This window comes from Babylonia areolata, chromosome 9 (genome assembly GCF_041734735.1).
Source record: "Babylonia areolata isolate BAREFJ2019XMU chromosome 9, ASM4173473v1, whole genome shotgun sequence".
Taxonomy (NCBI): Eukaryota; Metazoa; Mollusca; class Gastropoda; order Neogastropoda; family Buccinidae; genus Babylonia; species Babylonia areolata.
Genome location: NC_134884.1, coordinates 6313057 through 6340844, shown reverse-complemented (window position 1 = coordinate 6340844; position 27788 = coordinate 6313057). Strand labels below are relative to the sequence as shown.

The 27788-nt window shown below is 42.9% G+C and overlaps 1 protein-coding gene across 4 annotated transcripts; it reads left to right on the top strand.

Annotated features, from left to right (window-relative positions):
• Positions 1 to 26816, top strand: LOC143286032 (uncharacterized). Of its 4 annotated transcripts, none has more exons than XM_076593554.1 (15): positions 1 to 248; positions 3211 to 3612; positions 5129 to 5392; positions 6080 to 6331; positions 7883 to 8525; positions 9190 to 9310; positions 10329 to 10514; positions 12848 to 13203; positions 14789 to 14937; positions 16461 to 16652; positions 18147 to 18243; positions 19328 to 19533; positions 22325 to 22740; positions 24547 to 24659; positions 26707 to 26816. In XM_076593554.1, exons 2-14 carry the CDS (start codon positions 3259 to 3261, stop codon positions 24635 to 24637), a joined length of 3327 nt encoding a protein of 1108 aa, XP_076449669.1. In that variant the 5' UTR covers positions 1 to 248; positions 3211 to 3258; the 3' UTR covers positions 24638 to 24659; positions 26707 to 26816. The 4 variants fall into 4 exon arrangements, with proteins under 4 accessions (XP_076449669.1, XP_076449668.1, XP_076449666.1 ...); XM_076593553.1 differs by lacking the exon at positions 26707 to 26816 and adding an exon at positions 26530 to 26557; XM_076593551.1 differs by having other exon boundaries at positions 6 to 248; positions 26767 to 26816.
• Positions 26817 to 27788: the final 972 nt, after the last annotated feature.

Here is a 27788-nt window from a genome sequence, read left to right as displayed (position 1 = left end):
TCTCTATTCCTTTCTCCCTCAAAAACCTAACTTATTTCACATCACAAGCCATTCTAAACACGGATGCCGTCTGCATTTGACCTACTTCCGTCTACCAATGTACAGGACGCCATCTTGAATTCCGATTAACCTGCAAGAAGCACAACAAAAACATTACAAACCATTGTGACCAACAAAACAGTGACAATTTAATGGAATTCGGGTAAAATCCGTGCAATTCTACAACCCACACCGGTAACAACAACGCGGTAAGTGGCTATGTTCTCAGTTTCATTCGATACTTCGTCCTCGTGATCAACGACAACAGCGCCACTGTGATTTTCACAGAGGGCGCTTGTCTTTTGGGGGCGCTGAAAGTCAACTGTACCCCTCCTAGCGGCAAATTTCACCTGTCCCACGGATTGCCTACCTTACAAATTAGTTTTCATCTCTCTTGACGTTCACCTGATTATTTGGGATAGAATGGCGATTCCGAAGAAAAAAATACAAACACACCAACCATCAATAGCATCTTGGTATTGGTGGTTGTTCACAGGCTAACCTTGTAAACTGGGTCTATTGGGGACATAGTTTTTATTGTTGTCACAGTCATCAAGTCAGCTATGCAGATCACCTGATATGGATCTTATATGCGTATTTGAAGAAAAAGTGTTAAGTCTGGTGATAATTGTTGAGTTTGCAAATAGGCTGCTTCATAAGGGAGGAGACATTTTGAATCGCACTCCATGATACATACTTCGTTGACTTCGTCACCAGTATAAGTGTTGTAGTCACTCAAAAGCGAAACACGAAGATTCAACAGTATGATTGCCACCGACAGGATTGAGCGACACAGTCACCAGTTTGACATGGTTTTGATTTGGGATATGACTTTAACCAAATATATAGAAAGTTGTGACATTACCAGAATAAGTTTAGTTTGGGTCATAAACTGATAAAGGGTTTGAATTCTGTTGCTATTTACTGTTTACATGTATATTGATGTCACATCAGTTGTACCAACAGCATCCACTGATGAATTGGGCTTATGAAGTTATGTTCCCAGATTAGACTGATTGCCAGAGTTACTGGCAGTATTAGCATGATATACCTGATAAAGGACCAGGTTGGTTTAGCTACAGGGACTAGACAGTACTCCACTTTACATGCCACTAACGACTAAGTTGCAGGTCTATATTATTAGTGTACTCAACAACTGTAATGATACAGTCTTAATTTTAACTCAGTATGCTAGATTGTAATACAGAAAGTGAGAAACAAATCTTGCCACCCTCACCCCTTTTTTCCAGATCCTGAATACATTCAGTGTGTGTGTGACTGGCAGTGAGAGTGAGAATGAGAAATATTAACTCTGCATCCAGTGCCATGACTTAAGTCATTGATTCAGTGTCTAACAGCAACAAAATACATAACATACACATGCACAGAGGGAAGGTGGTGGGGAAGGGGGATCTTAAATAAGCTAATTTACTACACAAATCAAAATGAGACCCGTGGGCACAATGACAGTACCGTGCAATCAGTCCATTGGCCAGTAATCTCTCTCTCTCTCTCTCTCTCTCTGTGTGTGTGTGTGTGTGTGTGTGTGTGTGTGTAGACATTTTTCCTCTTTATCTCTTAGTGATCAGTGAGGATGATGATATATCATCAATAATTTAGTGTGAGCGATGAGAAAATGATGAGGATTGAAATGATGACTCGTGCTCATTTTCAGTCTTGGTATGAGACTGTGACACGGCTGTATTCTGTGCTGATCCCAGCAATCAGCAGGTCTGATTTTACACACACACACACACACACACACACACACACACGTGTGTGTGTATTTTTTTTTTTTTTTTTTTTTTTTTTAAGCCCAGATGTGTGTATATATGTATACAGTATGGGTCAAATCTGAGCCACATCTTTGTTCAAACTAATCAAAGTTCAAAGAAGCAGCTGTGTTGTCAGTGTCACTCAACTATACCAGACATCCTGTTTCACACATTTTCATCCTGTACCAAAATACATATTTTTGGATTGATCATGGGGAAAACTGGATTATACAAACATTGAATAAACAATTCTTGGCTAACTCATGTGTTGAAAATGAATGTTATCAGTTCTGTTATGTCTGTAGATGAAATTTGAAGCCAGCAAATTTAAAATACTGACTGACATAACAATGATGATTATTCCTTTTAAAGTTTAACAGCTTTCATAATTCTGTCCTTATGTATTTTTAACTTTTTGGGGGGGTTTCTTTCACATAACAAGATCCAGTAGCCTCTGTTGAGTGAGGGAGATGGAGGAGGAGACATGTAAAATGATGGACTGGCAGCATTACAGAATGGACAGGAAAACCTGCAGTTTGTCACATAACCGACTGACTTTGAAGAATATGGTGAAGAGCTCTTCTGTGCGGCATCCCAGTGACTCTTCACAGAGTTGAGGGAGAAGAAGAAGATGATGATGAAGAAGAAGAAACTAGAAAAGTAAGGGGGTCTGGGGAAGGCGGATGGCATGGAAGGGTGGGGGGGAGGGGGGGGGGGAGGTGGTGGTGTTCAGCAGTCACGGGTGGTAGAGAAACAAAACAGGGCAGGTTGGCAAGTATTCAAGTCTTTTTTTTTCCCCCAACAAAAAAAGAAAGAAAAAAAGAAAAGAAAATCCACTTGTCAGTGTTAGTGTGTTTTATCATACTGAATTATGAAATTTTTATCAGAATAAAACAATATGATCATTGTTTATGATGGAAAACAACACATTAAAAAAAAAGTTTGTATGTCACACACACAGTATCAAGAATTTTGCATTAATTTTTTTCAAATTCGGTTGGGTTTTTTGGTTTTTTGTTTGTTTGTTTTTACATTGAAAAATTATCTTTAAGAAGTTTCATAAGTTTCTGAGTGATTCTGATAATAGAAAAGTAAATTCAAAGACAGTTCCTCAGTTAGGATGTGCTAATCTGTATCTTCCACATGTTCTAAGAGTTCCTCCTTTCAAATACTCTGACCGGTTAACAAACAAACACAGTCATCAGTCATAGATCTTCTTCTTCTCCGTCAGCTCTGTGAAGAGTCACGGGGGCCCTGCACAGAAGAACCATTCACCAGACCCCCCACACCTCCCACCCCACGCCCCCACATCTGTCTGTGTTGTGTGTCAAAGCCTGGGTCTGTGGATCCAAGATCGAAACCTCTGAACTGGCAGTGACACTTTCTTTTTTGACAGGCTGTGCTGGGCGTTGGATGAGGCAGAGAGCAGTATCCCATTGTTGCCATGGACCCCAGCGAGGTGGCTGGGACGGTCGTCTCAGCCCACAACCTCGTGGACATTCAAAACTACCTCGTCACCTTCAACAAGGAAATTGAGGGTGCCGACCCTTCCTCCCTGCCCGTGATTCCCGACGGCGATGGGTCTGACTCGGTCAACGACATTCTGGCGTCGGTGTCGGCAGCCCAGTCGCTCCAGTCTGGGGTGGACGGCTCCAGCGGTGGTCACTTCAGCAACGCCTTCTACAGTGAGCAGTCGTTGCTGGACTCGGGTCTAGGGGAGGACTCTGCGCAGAACATGCACTCGCTGGTGACAGGGGAGGATGCGGTCGACAGTGACCTGGTGGCGCAGATCAAGCAGGTGAGTGTGTGTGTGTGTGTGTGCACATGTATACATGTATGCACACAGGCACACACACACACACACACACACACACACACACACACACACACACACACACACATATATATATCATATGGACACTTGAACACACACACACGCATGCACGCACACACGCGCGTGTGTGCGCACACACACAGTGATGTGCACTTGAACACACACACACAGACACACACACACACACACACACACACACACACACACACACACACACACACACACACACACACACAAATACACACAATTATGTACACACACACACACACACACACACACGCACACACAATTATGTACACTCTCTCTTTCTCACACATGTGCGCACACACACACACACACATTCTGTTTCTCTCTCTCTCTCTCTCTCATTCTCTCACACATTCACATGCACAACACCATTCAAACACTTCCTGTTTTCATGTACATGTTTCTTTGTGGGGTTTTTTTTCCTTAGCATTTTGAATAGTTTTTGTAACAATCAAGCAAGTGCACAAGTTATCTGTTTACCTTTTTCTGATGTGTAGCATTGTGATTTGTCAAACATCAGACTGCGTTTTGAATTTGAAAATGCGTCTCATTATTATTATTATGTTTACTTGTTTTCTTTTTGAAACATGAACTAGAAGATGCTAACTTGTGTTTAAGTTAAGTTTTTGTTTAACAATCCAGTCTTTTTTTGTGTGTCTGTTTATTTTCTTTTTTTGTGTTTCCAGGCAAGCGTTAAATGGCAATTCAGAGGAAAGAGGAGTGTACAGTTTTGATGGTGATGATCATCATATGATAAAATGATAATAATAATAACGATAACAAGAATAACAACAACAACAATCATAATAAGCATCAAAAACAATACTGAATAAGAGTGATACGAATGATAATGGTTATGATAATGATTATAATGATAATTTTGTATTTTGTATTTCTTTTTATCACAACAGAATTCTCTGTGTGAAATTCAAGCTGCTCTCCCCAGGCCAGGGAGAGCGCGTTGCTATACTACAGCGCCACCCTTTTTTTTTTGTATTTTTCCTGCGTGCAGTTTTATTTGTTTTTCCTATTGACGTGGATTTTTCTACTGAATTTTGCCAGGAACAACCCTTTGTTGCTGTGGGTTCTTTTACGTGCACTAAGTGCGTGCTGCACACGGGATCTCGGTTTATTGTCTCATCCGAATGACTAGCGTCCAGACCACCACTCAGGGTCTATTGGAGGGGGAGAAAATATCGGCGGCTGAGCCGTGATTCGAACCAGCGCGCTCAGATTCTCTCGCTTCCTAGGCGGACGCGTTACCTCTAGGCCATCACTCCACTTAATAATATGAGCTTGAATAGTGTCTATTCTCTAAATAGGGTTTGATGAGCTTTAAATGGAGCACCTGTGAGGAGACAGCCCTCTGTGGAACAGGTTATTACAATGTAGGTTTTTGTTGCCTACAGTCTAAGGATCCTTGGTCAGTCCTTCTGTCCCCTCTGTCTTTCAGGAATCTGCAGGCATCGACCTTGATGACGCAAGCATGGCTGCAGTGCAGGCCCAGCTCGTCAACCTGACCAGCAGCATCTCAGACTTGACGGGGTCCTCCCAGGAGCTCATCATGACCTCGGTGAACGACGGGCTGGACGCCAATGAGGGGAAAGTGATCCGCATCGTGTCGCTCAGCCAGGATGGGAGCATCCTGTCGCTGGGTGAAGGGGGTCACATGCAGATTCTGGGGGACGACGGGCTTCAAGTCGGGGGTGATGGGAAGGTAGGCGAAGTTCAGCCCCGTTCTGGATTGAATCGTTTAGTTTGAAAAGTTGTAATTGTGATGTGTAAAGTAAGTGTGGAGGTATTCTTAACTCACTCAGTACGGCCAGTCCTCTCTTCTCTACACAGACCCCTCGGATGTCCAGTGGGTGTCTGAATGACCCAACCTTTAGCTTCCGTCGTCAGAACTGTGGTATTCTTTGTCAACATTCACCTCTTCAGTATAAGAGCGTTCTGCTTGCAATATTTTGATGATGGTAATTGGGATGAAACGCTGTTAATGTCGTCTCTTTCGCCGTTCGTATGGAGAGAGTTAAAGACATGTGCAATTTATGTCCGTATAGATGTGTGTGTGCGTGCGTGCAAAACTGCAGATTAAAACAACTCGCACCAAAGCAGATTGTCTCAAATCACAAAAGTGACTAGACATTTAAAAATCAAGAACAGCATGTCTAAATGTTAGACTTAGAATTTCTTTTTTGATGTTGTTTGTTTTCATTTTCAAAGGATCTGCTTTTGACCCGGGATTCATATCTCCACTGGATTTTACTTTTTTGTTTGTTTTCATTTTCAAAGGACCTGCCTGTAACCTGATTTCATGAAGATACGTTACTGGATTTTTTTGTTCATTTGTTTTTTGCTGCTTTTTCAAAAAAATTATTGTAAGTGTTTGTTTTCTGTGTTGAAGGACCTGCCAGTGACCCTGGAGTCGCTTGGTCAGCCCCTGGTGATGCCATCGAGCAGCCACGACCTTCTGGATACTGTGTCCTCCACCATCGCCACCACCAGCGCCACCATCACCAGCAGTGGCACTGACCTGCTGGTGCCGGACAGCCTCTCCGATGACACCAACGACCAGTCCATGGAGATTGGAGACGTGCAGTCCCAGCTCATCTCTGTGCAGCCAGGCATGGAAGGCATCAGCGCTGAGGGCCTGCAGGTCAGTCTCTTTTGGACACTTGTACCCTGTCAGTGCAGCTGCACTGGCATCAGTCAGTGCAGCTGTACGTGCATGAGTTGGTGCAGCTGTACTCTCATCAGTCAGTGCAGCTGTACTCCTTCATTGCAGCTGGACTCCATCAGTCAGTGCAGCTGCACCCCATTAGTTGGTGCAGCTGTACTCTGTTGGTGCAGCTGCTCCCCATCAGTCAGTGCAGCTCCATTCCAACAAAGCGTGCAGCTGCACTGCAGTTTCTGTGGACCACCCCTGCAACTGTTGAGTGAACTACCCAAGCCATGTTTCATACACAGAACGGTGCACAATGGCATTAAAGAACTCTCTCAGTTTCCTTGAAAACACTTGGCGAACAACAAAAAGATTAAAGAGGCTACAACTGATTGAAGAAGCGAAACTGAGTGTGTCCACTGCAGTATGCAAATATCCGCAAGCAGTCCAAGGGAAGCAGCCTGTTGTTACTGGATAAATCAGTACTCGGGGTATCGTACAAAGTATTAACAAAACTTGATGAGCTTTCCCTTCATGCTATGCAGGCAGTTTCACTTTCTCAAGGAGGCGTCATTACGTTTGGACAAATCTGTACATGCTACACCATACCTGCTAGGCAGATGCTGACAGCACTGACAGCAGCATAACCCAACGTGTTTGTCAGGCTTTGAGTGATTGCATATATGTATTTGTGTACCTGTCAGAGTGGATTTTTTTTTTTTTTTAAATAATTTTTTTACAGAATTAAAAAAAAATTGTTGCAGGCATTAACTCTATGCACATATGCCAACAGTTTAGTGTTACGATTTCGCTGTATTTACTTACGCTCATTTGCAGTTTGTTCCAACGTTATGCCAACGTCAAAATTGTTCCGATGAGTTCATTTTCGACAGCATAGCATGGTCACATGTTTTCCTGTTGTAACATTTCCCATACGCTCTAGACCAATCGATCACAAGGCCAAGGCAGTCACTACTAACCTTGGTCTCACGTGATGATGCTCAGCTAATCGTGTGCATGTTTACATTGAAACTGTATTGGGTGGACCAATCAGTTTTTTTTGTTTGCCTGAACAAGAGAGAACGAACGGGGCGAAATCAATTGCGTCTTGTACAGCGTCTGTGTCTGGTGGTATGTAAAGTTGTAGGTAAAATGCACGTTTACTGATGCGGCTCACAGTGCGAGTGTTCCTTCCAGATTCAAAATGCCCCACCCAACTTTGCTGATTGTTCCTACAAAACACTTGACAGGAGTTGGCATCTCTGTCCATGAATTTTGTTATCATCAATCTAGAAATGTATGTTGTTGGCATTAACACTATGATTTTTGTTATTATTAAACATGAAATGTTGTTGCAGGCATTAACACTATGATTTTTGTTATTACTAAACATGAAATGTTGTTACAGGCATTAACACTGTGATTTTTGTTATTATTAATTATGAAATGTTGTTGCAGGCATTAACACTGATTTTTGTTATGAATTTTATCATAGGCATTAACACTGAGATTTTTGTTATTATCAAACGTGAAATGTTGTTGCAGGCATTAACTCTGGGAGATGCTGGGGCAGCCGGAGCCAGTCCTGTCATCCTGAACGCCACCAACACCTTGCAGACATTGGCCATCCTGCCGTCGGAGGGACAGAACGGGGAGATGAACTACGTGCTAATCGTCACGCAGCCCGACGGCACCAACAAGGAACTGACCGCTCAGGGAATCTCACTGGACATGAACTCTGTCATTGGACTCAAGGAGGAAGCCAGCGAGCTGACAGAGGAGTACATCGAAGAGGACGGCACGGTGAAACGCATCCTGAAGATCACGCCCAAGAAGATCTTCCCCAACCTCAACTCGGACCTGACGTGCACCTACTGCAACTACACCAGCCCGAAACGCTACCTTCTGTCCAGGCATATGAAATCTCACTCTGAAGACCGACCTCACAAGTGTGACATTTGCAACCGCGGGTTCAAGACTCTGGCGTCTCTGACGAACCATGTCAACACCCACACGGGCACCAGGCCGCACAAGTGCAAAGAGTGCGATGCGGCGTTCACCACGTCTGGTGAGCTGGTGCGGCACGTGCGTTACCGGCACACGTTCGAGAAGCCTCACAAGTGTCCGGAATGCGACTACGCCAGTGTTGAGCTGAGCAAGCTGAAGCGTCACATGCGCTCACACACAGGTGGGTGGGTTGGTCAGAGACTTCAGTATGGGAAGTGAAGTGTTTGAAGGTAGCAATAGAATGGAATGAGTTTTTGTATTAATTTGCAGGTGTTTTTTGGTTTTTTTTTTTTTTTTTTTTTCCTCTAATGAAAAACTTGTTTAATTTCCACGGGATTACAGTGTACTTATCAATCATAACAGTTAAAATAAATCATGACTATTCATAACCTTTAAATACATATATATCTTTATGGGTATGTTATGGATATTTATCTAGCACCTATCCTCAATCATGGATCAAGCTCTTAAGTCTTGGCTTTTGAAAAGTAAAACACAAAGACAGTCACATGAATTTTTTCTTTTCCTTTTAATAGACATGTCAAAGGTGTATGCATGTACAGTAAAATATGGCAGATAAACTAGTTGAAGAAACTTGTGAAATAGAGGCGCTAGTCAGGGGGGCAAAGGGGAGGTTACCTACTTCCGGGAGGTTATCGGCTGTAGCTACTTTCGTTTTCTCCGCATAGGTGGATAGTAGTTTGCACAGGACAGGAATTGCAAACCCCTGCCAGAGTCTGCACTAGTGGGTCATGGTAAGTATGTTACTTAAACGTAATTTTAGAAAGAAAATTTCCTTTTTCAGTGAAATCAGTAAGAAAAAAATATTTACCTTTTTTTAACAGGTGAGAGGCCATATCAGTGTTCAACGTGCTCTTACGCTAGTCCTGATACGTACAAACTGAAGCGCCACATGAGAATTCATACTGGAGAGAAACCCTATGTCTGTGACATCTGCAAAGCTAGGTGAGTATCGTGTGGATTTTTTTTTTAAATGTTGTTTTGACTGCCTTTAGTTTACAGCTGCAGATTTTTGTTTCTTTTTTTTCTGTTTGAGTGTTTAATCTTTGATGATCTTAAGTGGGCTTTGACAGTTAATATATAGTTTTTGTGGGGTTTTGGGGTTTTTTTTTTCAAAAGGAAAAACAGAGAACCAGATGTGTATTAATTTTGCACACACTAATTTCCAGCCAGTAAGGTTATTCTGCACCAAAGTTGCACCCCCTGAGTAAATTTGAAGAAAAAAAAGTTGTTTTGAACATGTATAAATTTATTCTCTTTTTTTTTTTTTTCAGGTTAACAGTACAGTTGACAATTTGAGTAAAGCTTCTGTTTTTTTGTTTCTCAGGCTAACAATGGACAGTTTGAGTAAAGCATCTTCTGTTTTTGTTTCTCAGGTTAACAATCGACAGTTTGAGCAAAGCATTTCTCAGGTTAACAATCGACAGTTTGAGTAAAGCATTTCTCAGGTTAACAATCGACAGTTTGAGTAAAGCATCTTCTGTGTTTTTGTTTCTCAGGTTAACAATCGACAGTTTGAGTAAAGCATTTCTCAGGTTAACAATTGACAGTTTGAGTAAAGCATTTCTCAGGTTAACAATCGACAGTTTGAGCAAAGCATTTCTCAGGTTAACAATCGACAGTTTGAGCAAAGCATTTCTCAGGTTAACAATTGACAGTTTGAGTAAAGCATTTCTCAGGTTAACAATCGACAGTTTGAGTAAAGCATTTCTCAGGTTAACAATCGACAGTTTGAGTAAATCATCTTTTTTTTTTGGTTTCTCAGGTTAGCAATCGACAGTTTGAGCAAAGCATTTCTCAGGTTAACAATCGACAGTTTGAGTAAAGCATTTCTCAGGTTAACAATTGACAGTTTGAGTAAAGAATTTCTCAGGTTAATAATCGACAGTTTGAGCAAAGCATTTCTCAGGTTAACAATTGACAGTTTGAGTAAATCATCTTCTGTTTTTTTTTTATTTCTCAGGTTCACCCAGTCCAACAGCCTCAAGGCCCACAAGCTGATCCACTCAGGGAACAAACCCGTCTTCCAGTGCCCTTACTGCCCGACCACCTGCGGCCGCAAGACAGACCTCAAGATCCACACCCAGAAACTGCACAACAGCGAGGAACCGGTCACCTGCCGCAAGTGCGGGGAAAACTTCCCAGACAGGTCAGTGACTGCTCTGCGATCGTGGTTGTGTGTCTGCCACAGGTGTGAAGAGCACTTCCAGGACAGGTGAATGACCGTGATTTGTATTTGTATTTGTATTTCTTTTTATCACAACAGATTTCTCTGTGTGAAATTTGGGCTGCTGTCCCCCAGGGAGAGTGCGTCGCTATGCAACAGCGCCACCCATTTTTTTTGGTATTTTTTCCTGCGTGTAGTTTTATTTGTTTTTCCTATCCAAGTGGATTTTTCTACAGAATTTTGCCAGGAACAACACTTTTGTTGCCGTGGGATATTTTACGTGTGCTAAGCGCATGCTGCACACGGGACCTTGGTTTATCGTCTCATCCGAATGACTAGTGTCCAGACCACCACTCAAGGTCTAGTGGAGGGGGAGAAAATATCGGTGGCTGAGCCGTGATTCGAACCAGCGCGCTCAGATTCTCTTGCTTCCTAGGCGGACGTGTTACCTCTAGGCCATCACTCCACATGATGTGATCATGGTTGTATGTCTGCCACAGGTGTGAAGAACACTTCACAGACAAGTGAGCGACTGATGGTGCTATAGTGGTTGTGTGCTGAAGGATTGTTGAAGCAGGGAATCGTTTTTCTTTTGACTGGAAATGAGGGAAGAAGACAAAAATGACTGCAGGATTCTTCAAAGACAAAAAACTAAAGTTTACAAAAACCTTTTGGGTGGTAGTTGAATCCTCTTTGTTTTTACACGACGTTTCGGACCATAGGCCCGTTGTCAAGTGAAGAGAAGAGGACAGTGTGAATAGGAAAGCCTATAAAAGCCTACAGAAAGTAGTGAGATGTCAAGAGAAGAGGACAGTGTGAATAGGAAAGCCTATAAAAGCCTACAGAAAGTAGTGAGATGTCATCACCCTTTCCTCACATAGGCTTTCCTATTCACACTGTCCTCTTCTCTTCACTTGACAACGGGCCTATGGTCGAAACGTCGTGTAAAAACAAAGAGGATTCAACTACCACCCAAAAGGTTTTTATAAACTTTAGTTTTTTGACTGGAAATGTTTTTTTTTCTGAACTGGTTGCGTTCTCTGAGAACCTGACTGACTTGGCAGGGTATATTTTTTGTTTTTTGTGAGGGAATGATTGTTTCTGATTTTTTTTTTCTTTTTTTTTTTTGGCATTGCTGTGAAGGGTTGGTGCACACAAAAAACACACAAAAAAAAAGTGGTTAAGAGGTTGTGTGTTTTTGAATAATATTTTCAGTCTGTGACTGGTGTGAGACTAGCATTTAGAGTGTATTGTAGAAATCATGTTGGCGCGAATTAATGTTTTATTTTAGAAGATTTTTTTTCTGTTTAGTTTTGTTTTTTTTTGTTTTATTTTTAGTAAAATTTGTGTTATTTATTGAACACGACTTCAGTTTAGTTTTAACCACTGCAAATCCATGCAAAAAGATGAGTCATCAAATGTTTGCGTGTATCTGTTGTGTGTTCTTAGTGTGTGCACAAAGAAGTGAAAGGGTTGTGTATGCATGCATTTGTTAGTGTGTGTGCGCGCGCGCGTGTGTGTGTGTGTGTGTGTGTGTGTGTGATTAAGAAACTTGCTAAACCAAAAGAACAACCATGACCTCGCACACTCATTAAAGACAAGCCAGGAAATGCTTCACATATTTAGATATTTTTTTCTCTGTTTTCCTTGTTTCTCTCCTTCAAGTAACCAAGAATGCCAGAGAATCGACAGACAGACAGAAAATACAAAAAACAACAACAACTTAGCCGTATGAAGAGCACAGGAACAGGAGTCAAGATGGCTGCTGGAAAAAGAGGGTGCTAGTCAGGGTGGCAAAAGGGGAGGTTATCGGCCGTAGCTACTTTCATTTTCTCCACATAGATAGATAGTAGTTTGCACAGGACAGGAATGTCAGACCCCTGCCAGAGTCTGCACTGGTGGGTCACGGTAAGCATGTTAGATAAACATAATTTTAGGAAGAAAATTTCCTTTTTTTGTGTACAGTTCATTTACTAATTCTTACCTTGTGTGTAATGAGGCCTCAGAACCTAGACATAGGACTTCTGATCCGGTTTTCACCAGAGATCTGGGTTCAAGACCCTGTATTGGCATGATGTTGTGTCCTTGGGAGAGACATTTTACTCTGATTTTCCTCACTTGACTCAGGTGTAAATGGGTGCCGGACTTCAGTTTGGGAAGGTTAAAATAGCGGAAGGAGAGGATTGGGCCCAGCCTTCCTATGTCGAGCCCGAGACAGTGTGAATTAACTGCCATACTGGCTGTAAAATCCTATGGGACCTCTGTTTATAACTTACATTGTGTGTGTTCAGTGACTGGCACTTCTTTCCTGACAGGTATCACTTCAAGCTCCACTGGAAGACCCACGAAGGGGAGAAGTGCTACAAATGTGAGGAGTGCGACTACGCCGCCTGCTCGCAGCGCCATCTAGAATCTCATATCCTCACCCACTCGGGCGAGAAACCGTTTGAGTGTGACGAGTGCGACCACGCCTTCCGACAGAAGCAGCTGTTGCGCAGGCACAAGAACCACCACCACACGTCTGACTACCACCCCCCTGCCCCCCGGGATAAGAACCACGACTGTTCTGCCTGCGACAAGTCCTACGCCAACAAAGGGAATCTCATGCGCCACATGGCCCAGCACGGAGACGTGTCGGAGGACGACACCACCTCTGCTGCATCAGGGGAAGGTGTGTCAAGTCTTCTCCTTCTTCTCCTTCTGCTACTTCTTCTTCTTCGTCTTCTTCTCTTTCTTCCTTTCCTCCTTCTTCTTCTTCTTCGTCTTTTTCTTGTTCTTGAATCTTCTTCTCCTCCTCCTTCTTCTTCATTTTATCTCAACGCTTTGCTTTTGTCAGAGATTGACATAAGTGTACACTAGGGGCAACAGCAAAGTAAAAGGTGTATGATCAGTGGTTTAATTCTTACTGCAATGGGAATTCATTCATTACAGTTTAGGCTTTTGTAAAGTCTATGACAAATTAGGACACAAGACTGCACAGGCTCTAAGTGATGCAGCCTTCGGGGCTAGCTGACCTTTTGGGTCCATCCTAATGCAGGTTGTACAGTCCTAAAGCCCTCTTGGCTGAGAGAGTGGGGATGTAACTTGGACAAGACACTCACCAGTGCAATCAAATTGTCGTCTGCATAGCCATGTGTCGTAGAGTACGTGCACAGCCGGTTTTGACTGGATCACGCCCCTTAGAGAGGCCACTGTGGCGCCGTCTTCAGTGATCTCCTGTTCTGGTTTGCAGTTGGCCGGGTTTTCTCTTGGGAGTTTTCCTTCTCTTGGAAGGACTGCCTGCTGAGGCTATCGGACTCCATCTGCCCAGGTTTGAAAGCAGAGTTGTCCTTCTCCTAGACTATGTGGGTCCACGGCACCTTACTCCATATCATTTGGTGCAACCCCCAAAGGGAGGGCTCCCCCATCTGCCACCTGGGGGACCGTATAGTCCCAGCGCAAGGCAATCAAATTCCAACCCAGATGATTGGGACAGCAGTTGCCTCCTCTGCTGTTCTGATGGTCATAGTGGGACATGACTGACTATCATACATAGACACAGGGATGCCAACTTTTACAATTTTGCCTGTATTCTGTTACACTCGATTGCAGTTTGTTGCAACGTTACGCCAACGTCAAATTTGTTCATTTTCGACTGCATAGCATGTTCACATGCTTTTCTGTTGTAACATTACCCTAATGCTCTAGACTTATCGATTTCAAGGCCATGGCAGCCACAACTAACCTTGGTCTCACGTGATGATGCTCAGCTAATCGCGTGCATATTTATATTGAAAGAGCATTGAGTGGACCATTCAGCTTAATTGTTTGCCCGAACATGAGAGAACGTGGCTGAATCAAGTTGTGTCTTAGTCAAACAGCGTCAGTGTCCTGGTGGATTAAGCTATGGAGTGCAAGGGAGGAACAAGTGGGTCAAAACAGGCCCAAGTGTTTGCATGCCTTTTAGATAAAACGTACGTTTGCTGATGTGGCTCGGAGTCTTGCGTGTTCCTCCCAGATTCGAAATGTTCCTACCAAATTTCCTGATTGTTCCTACGGACAGGTCATTCACGTAAGAGCCCACTCATGTAGATGTGAACGTGGGAGTTGCAGCCCACAGACAAAGCGGAAGAAATTCCTACAAACACCTGACAGGGGTTGGCATGTCTGTAGATACGTCGTTGGTTTAAAATTTTTTTTTTTTTTAATCATTTTTAACTGTGGTGACCTAATCCATTGGACATAGCAAATTCTTTGACCGCACTGTGTGTGTGCAGGGGAAGGAGGGCTGCGGACGATCACGGCAGACCACATACTGCACGGGGACCTGATGCAGGAGTGGAGGGAGGGCAAGCTGGGCAACGCCCCCCAGGTGGTCATTGTCCACCCTGACGGCCGCATCGAGGAGGTCACTCCTAAGCTGCAGGTACTGTGTTGGTTGGGTTACAGGTCTTTAGTTGATTTTTTGTTGTTGTTGTTGTTCTTTGTGTGTGTGTGTGTGTGTTTAGCTGATTTTATTTCTTTTTTTTTTTTTGTTTCTGGTGTTGTGGGATGGGCGTTGATAGATTCCCTATGATTGCCATCATTTTGAGAAGCATTTTTAATGCGTTTGCCACTGAATCAGTTCAAATATAAACATTGAATTATAACATTTTATCATTACTCCTAAACTAGAGTTACTATATTTTTTGACAAAGTTAAAAGACTTAGCTGATTTTGTTTGTTTGTTGTTGTTGTTTTTTTGTGTGTGTGGGGGGGGGGTTGATAGTTTTCCTGTGATTGCCATCAGTTTGAGAAAAATTTTTGATGTGTTTGCCAATGAATCAGTTTAAATGTAGACACTAGATTATAACATTTTATCATTGCTCCAAAACAAGAGCTACTGTATTTGTTGGGGCTAAGTTAAAGACCTAGGTAATTTTTTGTTTTGTTTTTCGTTTTTTCAGGGTATGGGGTGGGGGTTGAAGGTTTTTCTATGATTGCCATCAGTTTTAGAAACATTTTAATGTGTTTGCCTTATGAATCAGTTGAAATTTAAACACCAAATCATAACATTACTCCTAAACTAGAGGCACTGTACTCGTTGTCTTATATGGCTTAGCTGATTTTTTTTATTTAAGGGAGGTTAGAGGGGGTCGGGAGAGGTGGGGGGGCGTCATAGTTTTCCTGTGATTTCCATCTGTTTGATAAAGATTTTTCATGCGTTTGCCAGTTAAGCACTAGTTTTCCTACATTTCCAACAGTACAGTTTGAGAAACATTTTAAAGCGTTTGCCAATAAATCTGTCAGCTGATTTCTAAACACAGAATTAATAATCATCAGTTGTAACAGTTTATCATAAAGTAAGTGGCGTCAGTACAAAGTCTGTGATCTCAATTCAGTTTCTTCACAGTATGCATGAAAAAAAAAAATTCCAGCAGCACTTTCACAGCAGTTGAGTCGTCTCTCATTCATCACAAATTCAAAAAGTCTGTGATCTGAACCTGATTTTAGTTTTGTCACAATGTGCATGAAAAACAAAAACAAAAAAGCAACTAATGATGTTGGCTCATTTCTTTGTTTGTTTGTTTTTCTTTCAAAATACCCTTGCAAACTATTACCACGCTTATACTATAACTGAAATTACCAAATGTGTCATAAGCTATATTTTTGCTGTATTGATGTAATATGCTACTTGAAATTCATCAAATTGTTATGGCAATGATGTTGAAGAGAAAATATAATACTGTAACTGAAATTACCAAATGTGTCATAAGCGAAATTTTCGCTGTATTGACATAATATGTATACATGAAATCGTTATGGCGATGATGTTGAAGAAAAAAAATATAACCTTCTATGCAAGGAGGGGAAAAAAAAGACAAAAAAAACAACAATAACCAAAACCCAAACTATTCCAGGAACACTTTGACAGCAGTTCAGTTCAGTCATCATCTCGTTTGTCACAAGATTCCCCCTGACCGTTCGGTGGACGAGCTGCTGTCAGCTGAGGGAGAGGAGGAGAAGGACGGCAAGCAGCGCGGCACGGAGCCGTCAGGGAGTCAGAAGAAGACGGCCACGGCGCCCACCAACAGCGGCAAGTCGCAGAAACGCATCATTGTCACCGTGCCGGGCCACCACAGCATCGATGATGACGGGAATGTGAGTTTTTGTGTTGTATTGGATTGTGTTGTATTTATTGTATTGTGTTGTGTTGTGTTGTATTATATTGTGTTGTATTGTATTGTATTGTATTCAAATTTATTGATTTGTATTTTATTGTATTGTATTGTAATCTGTTGAATTGAATTGTATTATATTGTATTGTATTGTATTCAAATTTATTGAATTGTATTTTATTGTATTTTATTGTAATTTATTGTAATTTATTGAATTGTATTGTATTGTAATTTATCAAGTTGTATTGTAATTTATTTAACTGTGTTGTACTACTCTTTGTCACAGCAGATTTTTGTATTGTAATCTGTTGAATTGAATTGTATTGTAATTTATCGAATTATATTGTAATTTATTGAAATGTGTTGTATCACTCTTTGTCACAGCAGATTTTTCAGTGTGAAATTCTGGCTTGGGAGAGCATGTCACTCACCAGCGCAGTACTACCTTTTTTTTTTCTTTTCTTTTCTTTTCTTTTCTTTTTTTTGTTTTGTTTTGTTTCCTGTCTACAAGCGTATTAGCTTTCCTGTCAAAGTGGATTTTTCACAGAATTTTGCCGGGGACAGCCTGTTCGATTACACATATTTATAGTTGTGACTTTCTGATGTGAAGCTGGGAGGAGTCATTTTTTCCTGTCAGATTCTAAGTACATATATATATATATATATCTGTTCCTTGTAGGCACACCGAATGCCAGCGGACTGAATACGAATACGAATATGAAATTGTTTATTCAGATTTAGGCCTAAGCCCCTTACTGAAGGGGTAAGTCACAATTATATCAATCACACAAACACTTTTCAAAAACACATTGTTTAACATTTACACTTCAGATGCTTGTTATGTTTGACAATCTATGTTGATATTATGATCTAAGTTATAGCAATACGCAAACGCTTTAAGGCATTGTAAATACAGTTTCATTTCTGGATGACATTCGCAAATTGAATCTAAAGCGGCATGGGTTATTATAAAACTTAGGCTGGATATGTTTCAACCTTAAGTCAAGTAAACAAGGACTGGATATAATGAAAAGGAAGTCTGCCTACAACCCGCACTGTTGTTGTCATGTTTGATTGCTTTCTGGTCTCACTGAAATTCGATTTTTAAATCATCCTCATCATCACTGGCCATCCGTTTGGACAATTAACTAGTCATCCCAGATTCTGCGGTCTTTAATTCCCGGCTCTCTTATGTGGCAGCCTCAGTTTTGATCTCCCACCACTTCCGTGCTTAGGGTGAGTTCCTTTCAAGGTCTTTATTAGTGATACTGATTGTTAAGGGAAAGGAGTGATTTGTATCCGATGGAAAAATGGGAAGTGGTTGTTTTTCTTTGTTGTTGCAGTTTTTATTTACCAGTGAGATACTATTATTGTGTGTGTGTGTGTGTGTGTGTGTGTGTGTGTGTGTGACTCTGTGTTTGTGTGTGTGTGTGTGTGACTGTGACTGTGTGTGTGTGTGTGTGTGTGTGTTCCACAGAAGGAGGCGGGCACTCAGGTAGAACTGGTGTCTGACATGAGTGACGAGGAGAACGAGGAGGAAGGGGAGGAGGGGGAGGCAGGCTCGGCAGAAGCAGGTGAGTTCCGGACTGAGTTTCAGTTTCTGAAGGAGGCATCACTGCATTTTGAAAATCCATATACACATATGCACTCCACCACATCTGCTAGGCAGATGCCTGACCAGCAGCAATACCCCAGCAAGCTAGTGAAGCTTTGAGTGCATGCATATATGTGTTTGTGCACCTATTAGTGTGGATTTCTTCGTCAGTATTTGGCCAGAAGACAACCGTTTTGTTGCTGTGGGTACTTTTTCAGTGTGCCAAGGGCATGCTGCATGCAGGACCTTGGTTTATTGTCTCTTCCCGAATGACTAAACATTGATTTTTCTAGTAAATTTGGGAGAAAGGGTGAGACCGGAGTTTGAACCCTCAGACCCTCACGAACACTGTTTAAGCAGATAAGCGTCTTAACCCTTTGAGCCCTGACCACCGCTTTACCGGTGGTGGGGAGGGGTGGCATAATGCCTGGCCACCGGTTGAGCGGTACGTAAACACTTGTGTCGTGTTTTGCTATTGGTTGACTTATATTGAAGAGCCAATCAGAAAAACCGTAATATTCTGACGTCAGCGAACGTAGTACCAACATTGCCGCGCCTTTTCACTGTGTTTCGTGCATGTGCTTTGGATAAAAAAGATCGATTTCTACCATGAAGCGTGCAGAGTCTCAACCTGACACGCCTCCTTTGATGATTCTGCATGCTCAGATTCATTTTCAACATCACTATCTGTAGCAAAATCATCTGATTCGAATTCCACCTCACTATCAGAGTAATCATTGTCATACTCTACTTCCGATAAATCATCAAGCATATCAATTACTTGCTGCGTTGTGTACAGTTGTTTTCTCGCACGTTTTGTCCCTGATTTCTGCCCTAACGGGCCAGGTTGAGACTCTGCACGCTTCAAGTGTTTACGCACTGCTCAGCCGGTGGCTGGGCATTACGTCATTTTTCTCTGCCACCAGTAAAGTGGTGGTCAGGGTTCAAAGGGTTTAATACCAATTATTTGCAAATTTTGGCTCAGGAGCTCAGGCAGAAGGGTTAAAGTTGCTCAGGAACTGAGGGCTCAAAGGATTAAACCATTCTGCCACCTTTCTCCACAGGTGAACATTTCCTGAACAAGCTGGCCCCCGCCGCCAAGAGTGGGGTGGAAGGGAGCGGGGGGTCGAACAAGGGGTTGGAGGGTGGAGCAGTGACCTTTGACCCTGCGACCTCGGCTGACCTGGAGAGCATGATTGCGTCCCTTCCGGTGGTGGCCACGCCCGTCACCTTTGAGCAGCCCTCGGGATCAGCGCAGGATCAGAGCCAGGTGACTGCTTGTTCACCCGTCGTCATATTTGTATTTGTAATTGTATTTCTTTTTATCACAACAGATTTCTCTGTGTGAAATTCAGGCTGCTCTCCCCATGGAGAGCGCGTCGCTACACTACAGCGCCACCCATTTTTTTTGTATTTTTTCCTGCATGCAGTTTTATTTGTTTTTCCTATCGATGTAGATTTTTCTACAGAATTTTGCCAGGAACAACTCTTTTGTTGCTGTGGGTTCTTTTACGTGCGCTAAGTGCATGCTGCACACGGGACCTTGGTTTATCGTCTCATCCGAATGACTAGCGTCCAGACCACCACTCACGGTCTAGTGGAGGGGGAGAAAATATCGGCGGCTGAACCGTGATTCGAACCAGCACGCTCAGATTCTCTCGCTTCCTAGGCGGACGCGTTACCTCTAGGCCATCACTCCATGTTCACCAGTGATGCCAACGTATGTGCGTGTGCATGCGTGAGTGTGTGACTGAAGCCTGACTGAATGAGACAAGAAACGTATGACATACTGTTTGTGTGTGAATGTGTGTGTGAAGCGCTTTGAGCTTGGTCTCTGACCTAGGTTAAGCGTTATAAGATTATCCATATCAGTCTGGTAAAGAAGTACAACAGAAGTGTAATAAGTCAATTAAACCTGACTGAATGACACCACAAATGAATGATGAGTGCCGAACGGCAGCTCTCAGTCGGCTCTACCCAGGTATGTGGTCTGTTGTGCAAATGACTCTGTGCTTGTGAAGCGCTTAGAGCTTGGTCTGTGACCAAGGATAGGTAGTACATAAATATCCATAACAAACAAGCTGACCGGATTTTTTTGGTACTTTTGTTATGATGGTCACAGTTTGTTTGGATGCTATGCTGACATCAAAATTATTCATTTTCAACTACCACCTGCTTTTACAAGGTGTGTTCAAAAAGTATCCAACCTTTCTTCATAAAAACTACTTGTATCCAGATACAACAAACTTACACTAATCTCCTTCAAAGTAGTCCCCTTGGGCTGCCACACACTTCTGAGTTCTCCCAATGGTTCTGCCAGTCGGAAGCAGCGCTGGAACGCCTCTTTTGGGATGGCGTGCAGCTGGTCCGTCGCATTCTGCATGATGTCTTCTCTGGACTGAAATTTGGTCCCTTTCAGGGGCATTTTCAGCTGTGGGAACAGCCCAAAGTCACACGGCCTGTTGAATCTTGCGAATTGTTTCCACTTGGGAATCGCCAAGCTTGACACAAAATTTGATGCAGTAGCGTTGTTCAAGTTTTTCAGTTATTTTGTCTAAAACGAAAATCTGACGGCGCTCACTCACACTTCCTCACTCATCAGCGGTCTGCCGTCAACTGACAGCTTCTGCAGGCAGGAAAAAATTCATGCATGTGCATTACGGTTGCCTACATACATGCACGAAACCACGTCTCCCTAGCTTCATTTGTTCATGCACGAAAAATTAAGGTCGGATACTTTTTGAACACACCTTGTATGTTGCTGGCTGAATGGTAGTTTTGGGACATACAGTGTGTACCGAGTGTGGGCTGGGGTGGTGAGACACACTGCTAGTCTTTGTGGAAATGGCTAAGGATAGGGCTGGGCCCTGGACACAGGGGACAAGACGAATTCACTGCCCCGATGGCTGTAAAAGGCTGTGGTACTCTGGGTTGTTTTTTTTTACCTACATGTGGGGGAATGTGACAGATGTGCAGATCCCCACAACCAGTGGGACCCTTTACCTGCAGATCCCCACGTTCAGTGTGGGACCCTTTACCTGCAGATCCCCATGATCATTTACACCCATTACTTTCTTTACCTACATACGGGGATTGTGACTGTTGGTGCAGATCCCCACGCCCACTGGGATCCTTTATCTGCAGATCCCCACAGTCATGGGACCCTTTACTTTTCTTTTAACCTACATAACGGGGATTGTGACGGTTGGTGCCGATCCTCATGGTCATTGGAACCTATACCATTTTTTTACCTACATAATTATGGGGGATTGTGACTGTTGGTGCAGATCCCCACAATCAGTGGGATCCTTTACATTGTTTTTACCTACATAAGGGGATTGTGACTGTTGGTGCAGATCCCCAGGATCAGTGAGATCCTTTACTTTGTTTTTACCTACATAAGGGGATTGTGACTGTTGGTGCAGATCCCCAGGATCAGTGAGATCCTTTACTTTGTTTTTACCTACATAAGGGGATTGTGACTGTTGGTGCAGATCCCCAGGATCAGTGAGATCCTTTACTTTGTTTTTACCTACATAAGGGGATTGTGACTGTTGGTGGAGATCCCCACGATTAATAGATGCTTCAGCTTTCTTACCTACATATGGGGATGTGACAAATGTGCACATCCTAATGATCAGTGGGATCCATTACCTTTTTGTTTTATCGACATGTGCAGATCCCCATGATCATTGGGATCCTTTACCTGCAGATCCCTACGATCAGTGGGATTCTTTACGTTTTTTTTTTTTAACCAATCCCTTTGGGATGTGACTGTTGGTGCACATCGCGACAATCAATGAGACCCTTTACTGTTTCTTTTTGCCTCTGTGTGGGGAATGTGATGGTGCAGATCCCCACAGTCACTAGGACCCTTTACCTGCAGATCCCAACAATCATTGAGACCCTTTACTGTTTCTTTTTGCCTCTGTGTGGGGAATGTGATGGTGCAGATCCCCACAGTCACTAGGACCCTTTACCTGCAGATCCCAACAATCATTGAGACCCTTTACTGTTTTGTTTTTACTTATGAATAAAGCGGATTGTGACTGTTGCCGCAGATCCCCACGATCGACGCCCCGGAAATCCTGGCCCACCTGGACTTCACTTCCAAGCTGATCAAGCAGGAGAAGGCCGACAGCTGCGACTCGGACACCATGACCTTGACCTTGCTGCCGGACCCCACCCCCTCCAGCACCCCCACCTCCCTGCTGCACACCCTCACGGCCTCGCAGCTCAAGTTGGCAGGGAAGCAGCAGCAGACCTCCTCTGCCTCCTCCTCCTCCTCGCAGCAGCAGCAGCAGCAGGAGATGTCAGCGTTGGTATCGGCTGGAGCAGGGGGGAGGAAGGGGGCGGGGACGGGGACGGAGTCAGGGGTGGCGGGGTCATCACTGGTGTCGGTGCCGAAGACTGTGACGGTGGTGGTGGGGAGCGGTGGAGGGGTGGTGGAGGGCAGGGAGAAGAAGACAACGACGAGGTGAGATGGGGGTTATCTTCCTTTTTTTTTTTTTTTTTTTTTTGTCTGTAATCCGTCATTTTTTTTTGTCAGTACTTGAGGATACTTTGATTGTAATGTGATTATGTTTATGTTTAGGTTAGTTTTTTTTGTTTTTTTTTATTAATCCTTTGGGGTTTTTTTTGTCAGTACTTGAGAATACTGTGACTAGTTCTTTTGTATGCCCTTGATTATATTAATTGTTAGTTTTTTTTGGTTTTTTTGTCAGTACTTGAGAATACTGTGACTAGTTTTTGTTTTGTATGCCCATGATTATATTAATTCTTATGAATGTGTTTTTTTTTTATGGGTTTTTTTTTTTTCAACCCTCTGATTAGGTATTTACAGAATGGTCAATGTCGGAGACATGTATCAGATTTTTGTGTATGAATGTAACTGTACTTGTGCCTGATTTTCTTCTCTAAGTTGTTTTTTTTTGTGTTTTTTTTACCCCAGGTTCATCGTGAACAATCTTTCTCGGTTCTTCCGGTCCTGATATAGCCTTGTGCAGTTGGCCAGGCCACAAAAAGCAGCACAGATATTTTGTACATTTGTATACATGTATAAGATTAAGAAGGCATAAGGTTACAGTCGGGCCAACAGCAAAGTGAGAGCTGTATGATCAATGGTTTCTCCACTGCAGTGGGAAGTCATTTACAGCTTAGTCTTTTCTGAAGGACTGTGACTCTCAAACGAGGAGGCAGGATTGCACTGGCTCTTTGTTAGTGCTGCAGCCTCGGGGGCTGGTTGGCCTTTTGAGGACCACCCCAACGCTGACCGTCCTAAAACCCTCTTGGCTGAGAGAGTTGGGAGGTAACTTGGGCAAGACACTCTCCACTATAATCAAATTCTTGCCCAGACAGTCGGGACAGTTGTTGCCTCCTGTGTTGTTCTGATGAATCAGGAAAGCAGATGTCTCCTCTTGTTCTGATGAGTCAGGAAAGCAGATGCCTCCTCTGTTGTTCTGATGAGTCAGGAAAGCAGATGCCTCATCTGCTGTTGTGATGGCCTCAGTTGGCTACAACTAGCAGTCATACACTACCCACAGGGAAGGCTGGGTTGATTGAGTATGAAGAGGATGAGTTGAGACAGCAGTTGTATCCCCCTGCTGCTCTGATGGTCATTGTCACATTGTCAGATAGTCAGATACAGTACAAAACAAGAGAGGCAAGGCCTTCAAGACTCACTTAAGTCCCCTAGTATTAATTACAGAGTAATTTCCCTTTTTTACAGAACAAAACAAGAGAGGCAAGGCCTTCAAGACTCACTTAAGTCCCCTAGTATTAATTACAGAGTAATTTCCCTTTTTTACTATCTGCACCAAAACGTTTGCAAAATAAATAAAACTTCCATGCTTAGCAAAAGAAGTTCCCGTTTGAACAAAAAAATGATAATAATGACTCCTCTTGTTGTTGTGTCAGAATATCAGATCAAAGTGCCAAGTTTAGAGAATGCAAAAAATATAAATATAACAGTAAATGCAGTTTGCATATAATTAGGCTTCTTTTTTTATTTTTTGTGCCCATCCCAGAGGTGCAATATTGTTTTAAACAAGATGACTGGAAAGAACTGAATTTTTCCTATTTTTATGCCTAATTTGGTGTCAACTGACAAAGTATTTGCAGAGAAAATGTCAATGTTAAAGTTTACCACAGACACACACACACACGGACACACACACACACACACACACACACACACAGACAACCGAACACCGGGTTAAAACATAGACTCACTTTGTTTACACAAGTGAGTCAAAAAAATGAGGCTGGGCTGATGGTGTTTCAGGAGTATGAAGAGGAAGGAGGACGAAGAGCTAGCCTCGCCGGCCAAACGAACAAGGAGATCACTCGCTGAACAAGCCTACACCTACATCTAGACAACACTTCTACCTCCACAAGGTAGTGCAGTCGTTTTCTTCAAGTGTGTTCATTTGACCTTTTTGTTTGTTGTTGTTATATAAATATTGTTATTAGTAGTAGTTGTATTTTTGTGTATTTATCTGTTTTATAATATTTTTTTCTATTTATTTATTAACTTATTTTTAATTTTTTATTATTAATTTATTTTATTTATTTATTTATTTTCTTTTTCTCAAGGCCTGACTTAGCGTGTTGGGTTACACTGCTGGTCAGGCATCTGCTTGGCAGATGTGGTGTAGCGTATATGGATTTGACCGAACGCAGTGACGCCTCCTTGAGCTACTGATACTGATACTGTTGTTGTTGTCGGGGTTTTTTTTTGTTTTTTTGTTTTTTTACAGCAGATGTGGTCTGGCATGAATGGATAAGTCAACACGCTTTGACACCTCCTTAAAACTGAAACCGTTGCCCTGTTAAAAGTCATTTACATGCTGTCCTGTCAGCTGTTGGAGTGAGTTATTATAATTCATGCCTTGTGTCATTCAGGGATCTGTCTAAGCATTGGACATCGGACACAGGACTGACAGCTCTTGAAAATGACCTGAACCTTCTCAATCGAATTAATACCTCGTCCGAACAATTTTTTGCGAAGTCAGACACTGCAGTCAATGTTTATGACTGAGATGCATCCAGTTACCTTCTTTTATGGACTTGAGAGCACTGCTGAACTGATTTCAAGCCAGTGTACACAGCTTATCACCCATTCTGAAGGTGTTCACCTCAGAACTGTGACAGCGACTACCTGTTCAAAGGAACTATCTCTGACAGTCTATGCAAAGCGCTGAGGACGCAGGCGTTGTATACAGCCATCTTTGAGAAGCCTACGGCGCATACTTGGCATCTCCTGGCAAGACAATGTGACAAACACTGAAGTCCTGACTCGTGCTGGCCTCCCGACCATGTATACCATGCTGAGACAGTGTCGGCTGCACTGGCTGGGCCACGTTCGCCGCATGGAAGATGGTCGCATCCCAAAAGACATCCGTTATGGAGAGCTCGCCACGGGGCAGAGAAGCATCGGCCGCCCACAGCTAAGATACAAAGACGTTTGCAAACGTGACATGAAGGCGCATGAGATCAACACTGAGTCCTGGGAGGGCCTTGTAGATGATCGCAACAGCTGGAGAAGCACTCTCAAGAATCAGCTACAGATTGGTGAGGACAAACTGTCAGCTGCTGCAGCAGAAAAGCGAGCTCGCAGAAAAGGGATGGCAGCCAACAGACCAGCATCAGCTTACACATGTGACTGCTGCAACAGAGACTGTCTCTCTCGCATCGGTCTCTACAGTCACAGGCGACGCTGTTTGGTCCAAGCAGACGGCCTAATTAGACATTAGGTCGGATATACTCTATCCATGGTCAACCATGACCGAAGGAGGCCTACTACTACTGCTACTACTGATGATAAAACTTGTTGCCAGGGTATGTGTTTGTTCTGGAAAGGTGGAAGACAAGTACACAAGGACTTCATATGGTCACACATCAGGACAAAGAGAATAGTCCCCTCAGCACAGTAACCTGGAGACACAGATGTAACGTCCAGTCCATGTTAACTAATCAAGCCACTGGTCTCACTGGCTTCACACCGATCCTTGATTTAACATCACTTCTGAAAGACTAGCACCCAGACCACAACTCAGAGTCTAGTGAAGGGCGTAATAAAAAAAATCCCAGTCCGTGACCCAGACCACCACTAAAGAGTCTAGTGAAGGGCGTAATAAAGAAAATCCCAGTCCGTGACCCAGACCACCACTAAAGAGTCTAGTGGAGGGCGTAATAAAAAAAAAAAATCCCAGTCCGTATATGGTAATCAGACCGGTGATTAACTGATGAAGGATGCGTGTTTCAGGTTCCTGTGCATTCCTGGCTGACAGCTGGTGATTGACCGATGAAGGATGTATGTTTCAGGTTCCTGTGCATTCCTGGCTGACAGCTGGTGATTGACTGATGAAGGATGTATGTTTCAGGTTCCTGTGCATTCCTGGCTGACAGCTGGTGATTGACTGATGAAGGATGCATGTTTCAGGTTCCTGTGCATTCCTGGCTGACAGCTGAGTGATTGACTGATGAAAGATGTATGTTTCAGGTTCCTGTGCATTCCTGGCTGACAGCTGAGTGACTGCTGATCAGGAGGCTGGCTATGACTGACGTGGGAAAGAGACTGGAGAGATTTCTCTGAACCCTTCACTGTGATTTAACTTTTTTTCCCTCTCTCTCTCTCTCTCTCTCTCCTTCACTCCTTCTAAGAAGGAAAGGAGATTTGTGTAAACTATACAGCGTTTTGTATTATTAATTTATTTGTTCCTCAGAGCTGAATTTTAAGCATTTTTATTAATCTTTGGATATTCAGGTTTTGTTCATGATGATAATCCTCATTTCGTTGTATTCATGGTGACGTTTTTCCTGTTGTTTCACTTGAGAGTTTGATGAAGGCGGTCGTTCTTTGTTTTATCGTAGCCATTTCTGACTCGCGTGTTTTCAGAGTGAGTCTATGCATTAACCCTGTGTGTGCGCCAGTGGTAAATGTTAACGACAGCATTGTTTCAATAGCTGCAAGTGGAAGAGTAACCAAAGCCGATGGTAATTGAAATGCATCTTGTTCAGATCTGATGGCTCAAAATGTTTAGATCCTGACGATTTTTTTTTTCTTCTTAAATGTCTTGCAGTTGCTAAGAATCTGATAGGAAGTAAATTTTAGCAAGTTAAAGGAATGTAAAACATAGATTATGACACAATTGACAAGGAAGATAAAACTTTTTTTTTTAATTGCATGCCTTAATGACATATCTTTAACACATAAAAACTGACACTGATGACGAAAAAGACATCACTTGACAAAACTCGACGACTTTGAGATGTTGTGGGTCCTGCCACCTTTATCTTACCCCCTCTGTTCAGTCTCTTCTCCTTGTCTGAAGTCCAGAATATTGTCCGACTGCAAAAAGCGCGTGTACAGAGAAGAAAATTAGGGATGTCCGCAGCGCTGTGAGCACCACCGTAAGTTCCTCCCGTCATTCTCTTGACAATCGGTTTCTGACACTTTATTCTTTTCACCAACATGGAGAAAAGTTAGAAAGGCACAGTCAGTTTCAGACGTTCAACTTGATG

Bases quoted from the DNA above. Each gene is read 5' to 3' on its own strand.
- LOC143286032 (XM_076593554.1), top strand. From the start codon at position 3,259: ATGGACCCCAGCGAGGTGGCTGGGACGGTCGTCTCAGCCCACAACCTC. The intron at 16,653-18,146 runs GTGAGTTTTTGT...TGTGTTCCACAG, and splicing joins GCATCGATGATGACGGGAAT to AAGGAGGCGGGCACTCAGGT. The intron at 19,534-22,324 runs GTGACTGCTTGT...CTGTTGCCGCAG, and splicing joins CAGCGCAGGATCAGAGCCAG to ATCCCCACGATCGACGCCCC.